At 33.9% G+C, this 15,777-nt stretch overlaps 2 protein-coding genes across 2 annotated transcripts in view; one reads left to right on the forward strand and one right to left on the reverse strand.

The window, feature by feature from the left end:
- The window catches only part of LOC106082071 (voltage-dependent calcium channel subunit alpha-2/delta-3), a 51,189-nt gene extending 48,749 nt beyond the window's left edge, over positions 1–2,440 (forward strand). The window contains exon 13 of the mRNA XM_059365014.1: positions 1,705–2,440. Coding sequence (XP_059220997.1) covers positions 1,705–1,812 — 108 coding nt within the window. The 3' untranslated portion in view covers positions 1,813–2,440. The remainder of the gene's footprint in view (positions 1–1,704) is intronic.
- A 5,480-nt stretch (positions 2,441–7,920) lies between these two features.
- Positions 7,921–14,968, reverse strand: LOC106082040 (DNA mismatch repair protein spellchecker 1). Its single transcript, XM_013244346.2, has 7 exons — positions 14,809–14,968; positions 14,218–14,742; positions 13,889–14,160; positions 12,736–13,823; positions 8,819–9,051; positions 8,673–8,764; positions 7,921–8,602 (listed from the first exon to the last, which is right to left on the reverse strand). The coding sequence occupies exons 1-7, from the start codon at positions 14,902–14,904 to the stop codon at positions 8,137–8,139; spliced, it is 2,772 nt and encodes a 923-aa protein (XP_013099800.2). The 5' UTR covers positions 14,905–14,968; the 3' UTR covers positions 7,921–8,136.
- Between the last annotated feature and the right edge of the window lie 809 nt (positions 14,969–15,777).

Here is a 15,777-nt window from a genome sequence, read left to right on the forward strand (position 1 = left end):
ATTTTTTAAGAGCTATAGGAAAGTTTTTCAAAAACAAAAACACATAAAATTCATAAAACTGAAATCTTTATTTGAATCGACTGTTTGGTCGATATAATGAAGATTATTTCATGCAAATGTTGACAGTGACTGCGCCTCACATAGTCCCTCCGCTTAGTCCAATTTTGGACTTTCCAATATTTCGGCCGGTATCTCGTGATTGGATACCGTAAACAGCTGAGTACAAGAATTTTTCTCGCGAAATGCGCTATCTGTCAACGAGTTTGGATTGTGTGTAATATATTGGGTTGCCCAAAAAGTAATTGGGTTGCCCAAAAGGAAATTGGATTTTTCATATAGTCGGCGTTGACAAATTTTTTCACAGCTTGTGACTCTGTAATTGCATTCTTTCTTCTGTCAGTTATCAGCTGTTACTTTTAGCTTGCTTTAGTTTTATTAAAAATGCATTTACTTTCTTTTAAAAAATCCGCAATTACTTTTTGGGCAACCCAATAGTTAAAAACAATAACAGACGAACAACGAAAAATGGCGCGAACTAGTAACTTACTCAAAATCAGAGTTGCGCCAATCACTGATTTTGACAGATAATGCACTCAATATTTTGTTGTTGGGCTACTGCCACTACCTATATGATGCCACTACCTATACGAATATATCTTGTATAGACAAAAGCTTTAACAAAGCCCTACAAAAAATAGTCTAAAGGCGTTAAATCGCACTATTTAGGCGGCCAACGTGAAATAAAGTGTTCACCGAACTCGCCTCTCAATAAGTCCATTGTTACGCGTGCTGTGTGGCATGTGGCACCGTCTTGTTGAAACCACATGTCATGCAAGTCAAGCTCTTGCTATTTGGGCAAAAACAAGTTAGATATCATCTCACGATAGTGCTCACCATTCACAGTTACATTACGATATGCATCATCTTTGAAGAAGTACGGTCCAATGATGCCACCAACCCATAGACCGCACCAAACTGTAACTTTTTCTGGTGCATTGGTAACTCTTGCAATGCTTCTGGCGGTTCTTCGCCCCAGAATCGACAATTCTGCTTATTTACGTACCCACTGAGCTAAAACTGAGCTTCGTCGCTCAATGGAAGAAGCGCGCGATGAACTTTCTTTACAGAGCACGCATTTAGATAAAAAAATTCAATAATTTGCAAGCGTTGTTCGTTTGTAAGACAATTCATGGCTAAATTATAGACCAAACTGAAGATGTTTGATAGTGAAACTAAACATGAAACGTGCGTGAGCTGTTTAAACCAGTGTTGCCAAAAAGATAATGGCTACAAAATCACCCTTTACTTTATGGGGTCTTAGATCAACACAGACGGAATGACTAGATAAGTATACTCCCATCCTATGGTGGTGGGCATTAAAAGCAAGCTATGAACTGTGGGCCGGCGACGGGTGGCACAGAGAAAAACACGATAGTGCCGATGAGGTTGGCCTAACCAACCATCGAAACGTCCACTAATGGTGCGTGTGTTTCTGTGTCTGCTTCGCCTGTATGTCTGGCAATTTCTTTTCAGTATGCAATAAAAACTGTTAATTTTAGTGATATTCATTCTCATGGTCAATCACTTTGTATATCTCCCCTTTGGAAGACTAATGCAAAATAGCTTCCAGTAACAATTTTAGCAATTTTCACAAATTTCTGACTACGCTTTTATTCTTTTAAACTTATTTTCTTATCTTTACAGGAAGAACAATTTACCTATTGTGGTGATGCAACAGCAATAACCCATAACACATTTATTTTGGGCATAACACTGTTTGTTGTTGTAATAGCGCGACTTTTACAATCCTAAAATCCCATAAAACCCATCTAACGTAGTTTTCAAAATCAAATCTTAGCCAAAAAGGATATTTTTTTTTTAATTTTTTATGATTTTTAAAAAAACAAAAAACATAAACAAAATACATAATCAGGGATATGGAACACACAAATAGACAGACACACAACACTCACAGAGATGGAGAGATAAGAAGGTATAACACCGCCCGCCCGCCCGACCGCCCTCCTTAGCCCCCCACACACACACACAAATTTGCCAAAGGAAATGTACCAAAGAAAAAATATTTTTTGTTTTTACAACAAAGTCTACATCAAATGCCAAATGGAAACGGCCAATACAAAGCCACACAACGTCCAACGTAACAAAAAGAAAAAAAATTAAGAGAAAACCTTAGAAAAACTTGTGAAAGTCTTACACACACTATTAGTTAAATGTTTTTAATTCTAAAAATAGTTTTATTTGTTTAAAGAAAAATGGAAAGAAAATCTTAAAAACCTAAAAACTCCTAAACGAAAATAACAAAAAATGTTCAGTCGATTATTTTTTTAAGGAAATTGTAAATTTTTATACCAAAACAAAAAAAACAACAAAACTGCAAAGCAAAAAATATAGATTTTTTTTATATAAAAACAAAAACAAATTTTGTTAAATATTTTTTTATACAATCAAAAAAATTGAAAAAAAAAACTCAAAACACTACAAACAATAAATGTTGACACCAACAACAAAAGAAACTCCTAGTCTATTACCACCTGACGAAAACAAAAAACAAACTCTCAATAAGCAGAGTTTATGACAAATTTGAATTTGAAAAAAACGGTAAACAAAAAGCAAAAAAGCCTTAAATTTCTTAGAAATATTTAAATAGTTATATTTTTTGTTTTATTTTATGTTCTCATTTTGGTTACTTTTTTTGTAATGAAAATACACACAAACACTCACAACCAGACAAGAATTTTATAAAAAAAAAAACTTAAGAAACCTTAAATGCCTTGACATATATGAAATTATTTCTTTTTTTAATGTAAGCCAATGTAAAGTTTGTCTTATAAAGCGTTAAGCTTTTTAAAAATCAAAATTTACCTGAATTGTTGAAAAAACCGAAATCCCCCTTAAGGAAGGAGAAACCCCAAACACCACCACCAACCACCTTCCTCCAAAAAATAATGAAAAATGTTTTGAAAACACCAGGATGCTAAAAGAGAAGAAGAAACAGGGCCAAAGTTGTGTAGTGTAGTTGAAAAAAAAACGAAAAAAAATATTTATTTTTGAAATGTTTAAGATAAACATAAAACACACACATTTAATATATATATATACATGAACATATATATACAAATACAACCATACATATATATAATAAACATAAAAACTCCCATTTATAAATGAAATAAAAGAAAAACTATGTTCTAATGTTTAAGTAAAATTAATAAAGACAAAGACCAATTGTTTAAACAAAACACACAAGTAATAAAGGATATGTGTTATTTAATGTCAACTTTCATAAGGTGAGTAAAAGTTTGAGCAACCAACTTGTCTATACGCAAGTTTGAGGACCATAGAAAAGATTAGGGCTCATAGAGAACTTTGAGAAGCACTGTAAGGTTTAAGGAACATACAAAAGTTTGAGGATTTAAAAAAAATTTTTGAGGTCCATAGAAAAGTTTGAGGGTCACAAGAAAGTTTGAGGATCATAGGAAAGTTTGAGGACCATAGAAAAGTTTGAGCACCACTGTTAGATTTAAGGACCATAGAAAAGTTTGAGGGTCATAAAAAAAATTTTGACCGCCATAGAAAAGTTTGAGGATCAGGGGTCATAGAGAACTTTGAGAAGCACTGTAAGGTTTAAGGAACATATAAAAGTTTGAGGATTTAAAAAAAATAAGGACCATAGAAAAGTTTGAGGATCACAAGAAAGTTTGAGGATCATAGGAAATTTTAGGACCATAGAAAAGTTTGAGCACCACTGTTAGATTTAAGGACTACAATTAGGTTTAAGGACCATAGAAAAATTTGAGGATCATAAAAAAAATTTTGAGTGCCATAGAAAAGTTTGAGGATCATAGGAAAGTTTGAGGATCATAGGAAAGTTGGGGGATCATAGAAAAGTTTGAGGACCACAGTTAGGTTTAAGGGCCATAGAAAAGTTTGAGGTTCATAAAATAATTTTTGAGACCATAAGTTTGAGGATCATAAAAAAATTTTAAGGACCATTGAAAAGTTTGTGGACCACAGTTAGGTTTAAGGACCAAAGAAAAGATAGAGGATGATAAAAAAAATTGGAGCGCCATAGAAAAGTTTGAGGATCATAGGAAAGTTGGGGGATTATAGAAAAGTTTAAGGACCACAGTTAGATTTAAGGGCCATATAAAAGTTTGAGGATCATAAAAAAGAGGATCATAGGAACATTAAGGATCATAGGAAATTTGAGGATCATAGAAAAGGTTAAGGACCATAGCTAATTTTAGGGACCATAGAAAAGTTTGATGATCATAAGACCATAAGTTTTAATTTTAAAGACCATAGAAAAGTTTGAGGATCATAAAAAAATTTTAAGGACCATAGAAAAGTTTGATGACCTCAGTTAGGTTTTAGAACCAAAGAAAAATTTGAGGATCATAAAAAAAATTTTTGAGGATCATAATCATGATAGAGGAGAAGTTTGCCCCTTGAGGATCATAGAAGTTTAAGGCCCGTCACGGGATAGCTGTAAGCACAACGCAGGCTGGAACATTGAACTCCATTTTGTGTGGTGTTCATTGCTGTCACGAAAAGTTTAGCTGCCGGAGCGTCCACAGGTTGCGGATGGTGGAATGCTCCATACGCAGTAGCTGCAACGCTAGTCGCGGACAATCAGCGGTATCGAGCAGAGAATCTCAGTGAGAGGCCAGGTGACATCGGCTCCTGCATAAATACTGAGTTCCTACGATGTTCGGTATGACAAGGCGAGTTATTGGCGATTTTAAATAACCAATGGCCAACCTGTTCTTGCGCCGATCGGTACTTTGGACCGGAACGAGTTGCTCTTCTCCACATAAATTTGTGGCTGCAACAACTGGATCATAGAATTTGGGGTACCACAGAGAGTGTTAAGGACCATAGAAAAGTTTGAGCATCATGAAAAATTTTTAAGAACCATAGAAAAGTTTGAAGATCATAGAAAAGTTAGAGGGTCGTAAAAAAGTTTTAGGACTACAGAAGTTTTAGAACCATAGAATAGCTTGAACAGCAAACTTATCTATAAAATAGTTTGAGTAGCAAACTTGTCTTTACGAAAGATTGGGGAACGTAGAAAAGTTCGAGGATCAAAACAATATTCTGAGGACCATAGAAAAGTTTCAGAAACATAAAAAATGTTGAGGACATAGAAAAGTTTCAGGACCATAGAAAGATTGAGGATCATAGAAAGTTTGAGGACCATAGAAATTTTAATGACTGTAGAAAAATTTGAAGAGAAAAGTTTGTAGACTTTAGAAAAGTTTGAGGATCACAGAAAAGTTTGAGGACCATAGAAAAGTTTGAAGACTATAGAAAAGTTAGGTAAAAAAATGTTGAGGACCATAGAAAAGTTTGTGAGCCATTGAAAACTTGGGGATCATAGGAAAGTTTGAGGACCACAGAAAAGCTTGAGCAACATAGAAAAGTTTGAGGACCACTGTCAAGTTTAAGGACCATGAAAAAGTTTAAGAATCACATTTAGGTGCAGCGAACAAAAAAGTCTTTGGACCATAAAAGAAATTGAGGATCATGTCAAAGTTTTAAGATCATACGAAAGTTTGAAGACCATAGAAAAGTTTGAGCACCATTACAAAATTTTGAGGTCAATAAAAAGGTTTAAAGATCATAGGAATGCTTGAGTGCCCTATAAGTTTTAGATTCATAGAAAAGTTAGTGAACCACAGTAAGGTTTACCGACCAAAGAAAAGTTACGGGATCATAAAATTTTAAAAATTTTTTAAAATTTAAGGATTTGTGAAAAATTTGAGGATCATAGAAAAGTTGGAGGATCATAGAAAAGTTTGAAGGCTATAGAAAAGTTTTAGGACTATAGAATAGTTCGAGCAGCAAACTTGTCTATAAAAAATTTGACCAACTAGTTTGTCTATACGAAAGTTCGAGGACCATAGAAAAGTTTGAGGACCATAGAAAAGTTTGAGGACTATAGAAAACTTTGATGACCATAAAAATGAGAGGATTATAACAATAATTTCAGGACTATGGAACATAAAAAATTGAGGATAAAGGAAAAGTTTGAGGACCATAGAAAAGTTTCAGAATTATACAAATTTTGAGGAGCATAGAAGTTTGTGCGAGAATAGAAACGTTTGAAGACCATTGAAAAGTTTGAAGACTATAGAAAACTTTGAGGACAATGAAAAACTTTCAGCAGCAAAATTGTCTATAGAAAAGTTTGAGCAGCAACTTGGCCATAGAAAAGTTTGAGCAGCAACTTTTCTATTGAAAGATTGAGCAGCACAATTGTCTGTAGAAAAGTGTCAGGAGCAAACTTGTCTATAGAAAAGTTTGAGCAGCAAACTTGTCTAAAGAAAAGTTTGACCAGCAAACTTGTCTATAGAAAAGTTTGAGCACCAAACATGTCTATAGAAAAGTTTGAGCAGCAAACATATTTATAGAAAAGTTGGAGCAGCAAACTTGTCTATAGAATAGATTGAGCGGCAAACTTGTCTATAGAAAAGTTTGAGCAACAAAGTTTGAGCAGCAAACTTGTCTATAGAAAAGTTTGAGCAGCAAACTTGTCTATAGAAAAGTTTGAGCAGCAAACTTGTCTATAGAAAAGTTTGAGCAGCAAACTTGTCTATAGAAAAGTTTGAGCAGCAAACTTGTCTATAGAAAAGTTTGAGCAGCAAACTTGTCTATAGAAAAGTTTGAGCAGCAAACTTGTCTATAGAAAAGTTTGAGCAGCAAACTTGTCTATAGAAAAGTTTGAGCAGCAAACTTGTCTATAGAAAAGTTTGAGCAGCAAACTTGTCTATAGAAAAGTTTGAGCAGCAAACTTGTCTATAGAAAAGTTTGAGCAGCAAACTTGTCTATAGAAAAGTTTGAGCAGCAAACTTGTCTATAGAAAAGTTTGAGCAGCAAACTTGTCTATAGAAAAGTTTGAGCAGCAAACTTGTCTATAGAAAAGTTTGAGCAGCAAACTTGTCTATAGAAAAGTTTGAGCAGCAAACTTGTCTATAGAAAAGTTTGAGCAGCAAACTTGTCTATAGAAAAGTTTGAGCAGCAAACTTGTCTATAGAAAAGTTTGAGCAGCAAACTTGTCTATAGAAAAGTTTGAGCAGCAAACTTGTCTATAGAAAAGTTTGAGCAGCAAACTTGTCTATAGAAAAGTTTGAGCAGCAAACTTGTCTATAGAAAAGTTTGAGCAGCAAACTTGTCTATAGAAAAGTTTGAGCAGCAAACTTGTCTATAGAAAAGTTTGAGCAGCAAACTTGTCTATAGAAAAGTTTGAGCAGCAAACTTGTCTATAGAAAAGTTTGAGCAGCAAACTTGTCTATAGAAAAGTTTGAGCAGCAAACTTGTCTATAGAAAAGTTTGAGCAGCAAACTTGTCTATAGAAAAGTTTGAGCAGCAAACTTGTCTATAGAAAAGTTTGAGCAGCAAACTTGTCTATAGAAAAGTTTGAGCAGCAAACTTGTCTATAGAAAAGTTTGAGCAGCAAACTTGTCTATAGAAAAGTTTGAGCAGCAAACTTGTCTGTAGAAAAGTTTGAGCAGCAAACTTGTCTATAGAAAAGTTTGAGCAGCAAACTTGTCTATAGAAAAGTTTGAGCAGCAAACTTGTCTATAGAAAAGTTTGAGCAGCAAACTTGTCTATAGAAAAGTTTGAGCAGCAAACTTGTCTATAGAAAAGTTTGAGCAGCAAACTTGTCTATAGAAAAGTTTGAGCAGCAAACTTGTCTATAGAAAAGTTTGAGCAGCAAACTTGTCTATAGAAAAGTTTGAGCAGCAAACTTGTCTATAGAAAAGTTTGAGCAGCAAACTTGTCTATAGAAAAGTTTGAGCAGAAAAGTTTGAGACGAAGAAATTTTTTTTTTTACTGCACAAAAAACAATAGTCGGTCAATTTGAAATTTATTTTGCAATTTTTATTTTTAGCTTGAAACTTTGATATAAAAAAATGTAGATCATGTGTATGGTCAAAAACTGCCTTGGAAGAGAAAAAACATTCACTTACAAGTGAAACTATGTTTTTAAAACAAAACAATACTTAAACAATAAAAGAATACTGAGCAATACAAAACGTAACTTAGTTATACAGCTATGGGATTGGCAAACGTTTCCAAAATTCTTTATCTCTTAACCAAGATTTAAATATTCTACTTGGCCATACCACCGGCAGTGGCTAGAACACTTTTGAAATATTCACTATCCAATTTTTTTATGTCCTGAGTGAATTGTTCCACCAATTTGGATAAATCACTTTCATTGATATCCACATTATTGCCGGTGGTGGATAGATTTTCAATGGCTTTATTGATTTTCTCCAAAAGTCCTTTATCCTCTTCCGTTTGCTTGGCAGCATGTTCATCTTCGAATTCATTGTAAATCTGTTGGGCATTTTGTACCACATTTTCGGGAAAATTTGCCAAACGGGCCACCTGAATGCCAAAACTCTTCTCCATGACACCGGGACGCACCTGATAAAGCAAGGTGAAGTTTTCATTATCTGCCACAGCAGCCATGTGGCAATTTTTGACAGTGTCCACGGTTTCCGAAAGATTGGTAATTTCATGAAAGTGAGTGGCAAACAAAGTAAAACATTTTGTTTCCTTGGCCAAGTGTCTGGAAGGGAAAGGGGGAATATCCACACTTAACAATGTCTAAAGTAACAAACTTTAATCTAACTACTTACTCAGCTATGGACCATGCTATGCCGCAGCCTTCGTAAGTGGAGGTGCCTCTGCCCAGTTCATCGATAATTACCAAAGATTTATCAGTGGCAGACTAAAATTATAAAAGATTAATTTTTTATTCTTATCCGAATAATTTTTTTCTTACTCTTATAATGCCTGAGGTTTCCATCATCTCCACCATAAAGGTACTTAGACCTTTAATGATATTATCACTGGCCCCCACTCTGCCAAGTATGGAGTCCACCATAGATATTGTAGCTTCGGAACATGGCACAAAACTGCCTACATGGGCCATTAAAACGGCTGTGCCCACCGAGCGTATATAGGTGGATTTACCACCCATATTGGGGCCAGTTATGATCAACATGTTGCAGATATCTAAAAGGAACAAAGTCGAAATGATAACAACTGTTTTTTTTTTTTTGACAAACTCTGGGTGATAGGACGCTTCTAGAAATGTTAATGAATGAAACTGGGAAAAATACGCGAAGTCAAGGAACTCAGGAATGTAGGCAGGATGCATCTCTGAGTGATTTGGTAAAAATTTGAGTAGTATTGTCTGAATTTGAAAGTTTTCTTAAAAAATGTGTACTTTTTAATCGGCGGTACCGATTACCTTGTGTAGGTTGGCCTGGAAGGAAAGATAGGCTATATCATTTTTTGATATCGGAAGGAGGGCGGACCTTGCCCCTTACCCGAAAAGTACTGCCCAAAAATAAAAGTGTACAAATCAGGAAAGTATGGGACTCAAATAAAAGGTATTTAGGAGTAGAGTACGAATTTCATATTAAAAATTGGGTCCAAGTAACTGGGGGCCGCCCCAAACCCAAAATCCCCTAAAATATGTATATTGGACGATCATGACAATATGGGACTCAAATGAAAGGTATTCCGGAGTAGATTACGAATATGGTCAGGAAGAAGGACGAGGCTTTATAATTTGTTGATATCGGAAGGGGGCGGACCCTCCCCCGTTACTCCAAAAACACTACCTAAAATCAAAGGTGGACCGATAAGGACAATATGGATATCAAATGAAAGGTATTGAAGAGTGGAATACGAATATGGTATTAAAAATTGTGTTCAAGTACACAAGAAGCAGACAAACAGAACGTCTATATCAATATAGGTCGCAAATAAAAGGTATTCGGAAGTAGATTACGAATCTGACATACAAAATCAGGTTGAAGTATAGGAGGTATCCCACCCGCCAAAACCCCCCAAATGTTCATATAAGCCAATCACGACTATATGGGACTCGGTTTGTTTGTTTGTTTCGTATAGACTCAAAAAGGCCAGAACCGAACTCAACATTTTCTCAGATAGGGTGGTCTGTAAGGAAACATAGGCTATAATTCAGAAGGGGGCGCACCCTCCCCCTTAACCCAAAAACACCACTCAAAATTAAAAATGGAACTATTTTTCAGAAACGCCAGATCTCGGCGATGGGTTATGCGATTTAAAGCGAAATTTTGTGCGCTCTATTATAGTAACCTAAAAACAAAACAAAAAAATTGGATAGGGTACCTAGGGGGCGGCCCCTCCACCAAAACCTACCCATATTCGGGAAAATTTTTCTTTTCTATGGGGTTACTTCAACCCCATAACACCACCCAAATAGGACGTATTTGCTGACCATTGTATTATGGAATTCAAATACCCACTTTCGGGACCAATTTTCTGGGGGTCTACCCCTTCCCCAAAACACCCCACAAATTGCCATTGTCTTCTTTCTTTCAACAAATGCACAGAATCACGTGTATGCCATGTGAGTTGTGTAATTGTGTAGACAAAAAAATCTGCCATTGCACACAAACACATGCTTTGGGAAAAGCATAGCTTACAGATAGGGGAAAACTTTGTACAATAGAAATGTGAATATATTGAAGAAATTTAAAAATTCTTAAAGCTTTTGCAATATTTGTAGAAATTTAAAAAATTTGTAGAAATTTGAAAATTTGGTAGAAATTTGAAAATTTTGTAAAAATTTGAACATTTTGTAGAAATTTGAAAATTTTGTAAAATGTTTTAGAAATTTGAAATTTTGTAGAATTTGAAAATTTTGTAGAAATTTGAAAATTTTGTGGAAATTTGAAAATTTTGTAGAAATTTAAAATTTTGTAGAGAATTGAAAATTTTGTAGATATTTAAAAATTTTGTAGAAATTTGAAAATTTTGAAGAAATTGGAAAATTTAGTAGAATTTTGAAATTTTTTAAAAATTTTAAATTTTCTAAAAATTTCAGAAATTAGAAATTGAAAATTTTGTAGATATTTGAAAACTTTGTAGAAATTTGAGAATTTTGTAGAAATTTGATAATTTTGTAGAAATTTGAAAATTTTGTAGAAATTTGAAAATTTTGTAGAAATTTGAAAATTTTGTAGAAATTTGAAAATTTTGTAGAAATTTGAAAATTTTGTAGAAATTTGAAAATTTTGTAGAAATTTGAAAATTTTGTAGAAATTTGAAAATTTTGTAGAAATTTGAAAATTTTGTAGAAATTTGAAAATTTTGTAGTGTTTTAGAAATTTGAAATTTTGTAGAAATTTGAAAATTTTGTAGAAATTGGAAAATTTTGGAGAAATTTGAATTTTGTAGAAATTTGAAAATTTTGTAGAAATTTCAAATTTTCTAAAAATTTCAAAAATTAGAAATTGAAAATTTTGTAGATATTTGAAAACTTTGTAGAAATTTGATAATTTTGTAGAAATTTGAAAATTTTGTAGAAATTTGAAAATTTGGTAGAAATTTGAAAATTTTGTAGAAATTTGAAAATTTTGTAGAAATTTGAAAATTTTGTAGAAATTTGAAAATTTTGTAAAATGTTTTAGAAATTTGAAAATTTTGTGGAAATTTGAGAATTTTGAAGAAATTTGAAAATTTTGTAGGAATTTGAAATCGTTGTAGAAATTTGAAAATTTTGTAGATATTTGAAAATGTTGTAGAAATTTGAAAATTTTGTAGAAATTTGAAAATTTTGTAGAAATTTGAAAATTTTGTAGAAATTTGAAAATTTTGTAGAAATTTGAAAATTTTGTAGAAATTTGAAAATTTTGTAGAAATTTGAAAATTTTGTAGAAATTTGAAAATTTTGTAGAAATTTAAAAAATTTTTTAGAAATTTGAAAAATTTTGTAGAAATTTGAAAATTTTGTAGAAATTTGAAAATTTTGTAGAAATTTGAAAATTTTGTAGAAATTTGAAAATTTTGTAGAAATTTGAAACATTTTGTAAAAATTTTAAAATTTTTAAGAAATTTTAATTTTTAAGAAATTTTATTATTTTACAGAAATTTTTAAATGTAGTAGAAATTAGAATTTTTTTAGAAATTTTGAAAATTTGGTGCAAATTGGAAAATTTATTTGACTTCTATTGCGCTTGGGGAGCAAGTCGTCTTTAAGAGCCCTGTCCAAATTCAGATGTGTGCTTTACAACCTGCTCTAATTGGGTTGGTATATAAAGCACCACAATCGATTGGACGAATCCCTTAGATGAAGATTCATGGCAAATCAGAAATCGCGATACGGTTAGCCGATCAAATGCTTTTTATCAGTATCACACAGTTTGCCGTACTGCATTGCTATTCTTTGAATAGAAAGCATTGAACAAAATGGACTAAAGCCGGACAATATCCTCCAATGAATTCTCAATTCACAGAAATTTTAAAATTCTGTTGATATTTGATAATTTTAGAAATTTAAAACTATTATTACAAATATTTTTGAAATTAGAAATTTTTTTTTAAATTTTGTATAAATTAGTTAGTTTGCAGAAATTTGAAAATTTTGTAGAAATTACAAAAAAAATAGAAAATTTTAGATTTTCTAAAATTTCGTAAAAATGTACATTTTTATGAAGAGTATTTAAATTTTTGTTAAAGTTTGAAAGATTTGCAGAACATTTAAAGAAATTTGAAAAATTTATAAAAATTTAAATGTTTTAAAGAAAATTTAAAATTTCATAGAACAAAATTGTCCATATGTAACTTTCGAAATCATAGCATGCCCCTCATATGTTTCCTTATGATTTCCTTTTCGTTCTCATCATTTATATCACCACTCACCTTTTTTAAACTCTACACTGTTGGCTATAAAATTGATGTGCTCTTGCAGTTCCAAGCAGGGATGTCTTATATCTTTCAATACCAGCTCGCCAGAACCCTCCTCCAACATTTTAGGTCTTACATAGGGTATGGGTGCTGACTGCGCCACTATGCCAAAACTAACCAAACAATCCAGCTGGGCAAATTCATTATTCAAACTTGTCAGTGGAGCAGCATAACCAACAGCTACTTTAATAATTTCCTCCACAATTGCCATTTGTTGTTCTTCATATTGTTCTCGGAGGGCCACAAACTCTTCATTTATTTTGGTAAGCTTGTCGGTGGTGAAGCGTATACCACCCCTGAGGACATCAATAATTTTGTAATCCTTGTTCTTGCGCAAAGCCGTATCATCCTTTAGCGTTATGCGTAGGGTATAACCGAAATTTGGCACATTTGCCAATTTTACCCAAGAATTCTTATCCAAATCTAAATCTCGTGAAGCCTTCTCTTGGCAGTCTTCCATTTTTTCCATTAAACGTGTCATGCGTTGCTTCATTTCTCGCAAATCAGTATCAAAAGAGGCCTTTACCAAATACTCTCCCGTCTCTATGGCATCAAAATCCATAACTTGCTCAACCATCTGTTTGAACCCGGATAAATCTTCTAAAAAACTTTGCATAGGACCACAAATGACACTATTTATGGTGGCATTTTCCAGAGAACGCAAAATATTAATGACTTTGGGAGTGCGTAACATAACCTGGTATATACGAAAAATATCTTGTAAATTGGCCTTTTTACGCAACAATTTCTTGGTCAGCATTAATACATCGGGTATACGCTTCAAATAGTCCTCATGTAGAGAACTTAAAGTTGTGGGAGATTCCAGTAAACATTGTACGATATTATGACGATCGTTAAGTATCTCTTGGCTACGTAGGGGCTGTTTCACCCATTGGGCCATAAGACGATGACCCTGGGGAGTGTGACAACGATCTAAAACTCCCAAAACACTTTGCCATCTGTACGAGGGGGAGGAGGGATGAGTACCAGGCTTAGGTAGAACATTTAAAGCACTAACCGCAGCAGCGTCCATGTGCACAAATCTAAAAAGGGTAATCAGGAAAGACAGTTAACAAAAAAAACCCTATAATTTTATTATACTGGACACCTTTTTAAATTCAGTTGCTTGATTTGATAATGGCCCAGATTTCCAGCATCACTTGTTAGGGCCAAATACTTAATGACTAATTTTAAGGCCTCCATGGCAATGGTCAGCGTAAGTTCTGCCATTCCAGTGGCATCTTCCTGTTGGCCTTTACTGAATCTCAAAAGTTTATTTAGATCTTGCACAAGATCTCCTTTTTCGGCAGATTGTTGGGATTTTGAGGCCACAGTAACCATAATACCATTGCGTTCCAACAGATTTTTAACAGCTTCATACTGAAAATGAAGTTTGAAGTTGAAAACTATGGTTAACTAACACTTAAACATCCTCACCTCTCCTTCCTGTGATGGCAACAAACATTCCTTGGGTCCCAATAGCACCACAGTTGCTTCCAATTCGGTAAAGAAATCATCATCGACAAACTCCAAAACCTGAAACAAGCAGTCATTTTGCTCCACTGCTGCCACACCCACCTTTCTTTGATTATTGATCATGCGAAGCTGCAGCGATAAAATGCTATTGCCCACCAACTCCTCTTTGTTGGAGAAAATTATATCCTCAAACTGTAATAAATTTCCGGGAGAGCCCCTATATTCAACTTTCCAGTCTGAGCCACTAGAACGACGCACGTAGACCTCTACCCTATAGTTGCGCACCAAGAGCAGTTCACGCACTGCCGACTCAAATTTATTCTTATACAGGGTAATATAAGGTATGGAGTCGGAATCATTTGGCAGCATTTCGCTGATGAAAGCAGTGGACTTGTAAACCATGCGGGCTATGAGGTTAGTGTCATCTTTACCGTGAACGGTATAGGAATCGGTGTGGTCAAAGAAGCGTATGGTAGTTAAGGGTTTCTGGAAATAGGAGGATCCTTTGTGATTGCCTTTGGTTGGAAAATTCCTTCAGTCGCTTTAACTTACCTCGCCCAATGATTTATAAAAGCGTATAAAATTGCGGCGACCATTGGTATCCATATTAAATTGGGGCGCTTGTTTGTCGACAATTATGCCATCCATTTTTAATTAGTTTGTTAGTTTGTTTTTTTAGTTTACAATTATTATGCCAATCCGTGAATGTGGCGCTAAAACACAAACCGATAACAGATTTTCGATTAATAAACTATATAATTATCGATTTTCCAATCAAAATTCGAGTAATCGAGGTGACAAGGTGACACGAACATTAAAAAGAGAGCAGTGTTTTATTTTTAGTACTATAGGTAACTGGTCCACCAGTTTCTAAGGAGAAATCTGGAAACATTGTTCGGGGCATAATGTGTCCCGGACACATGTGATACACCAAATTGTAAGTGTTCAGTCCCTCTATTAGGTTCCGTTATATTTATTGTCCACAAGTTTAGTTTATTGACCACAAGTTTAGTTTATTGACCACAAGTTTAGTTTATTGACCACAAGTTTCTAAAGAGAAATCTGAAAACTTTGTTTGGAACATAGTGTGTCCCGGAGACATGTTATACACCAAATTGTAGGTGTTTAGTCCCTTTATCAGTTACTGTTGAGGCTTTTGTGTACGAAGTTCATTCCTGGCCTCCAGGCTGGATTTAGTTTGCTGACCACCAGTTTCTAAAGCGAAAAACAACTGTTCGCGAAAGACCACCCATGATATAACTACCAGGTAGTGTACCGTAAACCGCTGAGTACAATTTTTTCTCACGAAGTGCACTATCTGTCAAACGAGTTTTGGTTGTGTGTGTGTTATAGTTCTTAACTATAACACACATAATCAACTAAAAATGGCGCGAACTAGTAACATACACAAAATCGGAGTTGCACTAATCACAGATTTTGGCAGATAGTGTACTCAATATTTTGTTGTTGGGCAATTGCCACTAGCTGAAAATTAATGTATTTTGAGACCACCTTTTTGAT

Source organism: Stomoxys calcitrans, chromosome 3 (genome assembly GCF_963082655.1).
Source record: "Stomoxys calcitrans chromosome 3, idStoCalc2.1, whole genome shotgun sequence".
Classification (NCBI taxonomy): domain Eukaryota; kingdom Metazoa; phylum Arthropoda; class Insecta; order Diptera; family Muscidae; genus Stomoxys; species Stomoxys calcitrans.

Bases quoted from the DNA above. Each gene is read 5' to 3' on its own strand.
- LOC106082040 (XM_013244346.2), bottom strand. From the start codon at position 14,904: ATGGATGGCATAATTGTCGACAAACAAGCGCCCCAATTTAATATGGAT. The intron at 9,052-12,735 runs GTGAGTGGTGAT...TGTTCCTTTTAG, and splicing joins CAGTGTAGAGTTTAAAAAAG to ATATCTGCAACATGTTGATC. The intron at 8,603-8,672 runs GTAAGTAGTTAG...TTTCCCTTCCAG, and splicing joins ATAGCATGGTCCATAGCTGA to ACACTTGGCCAAGGAAACAA.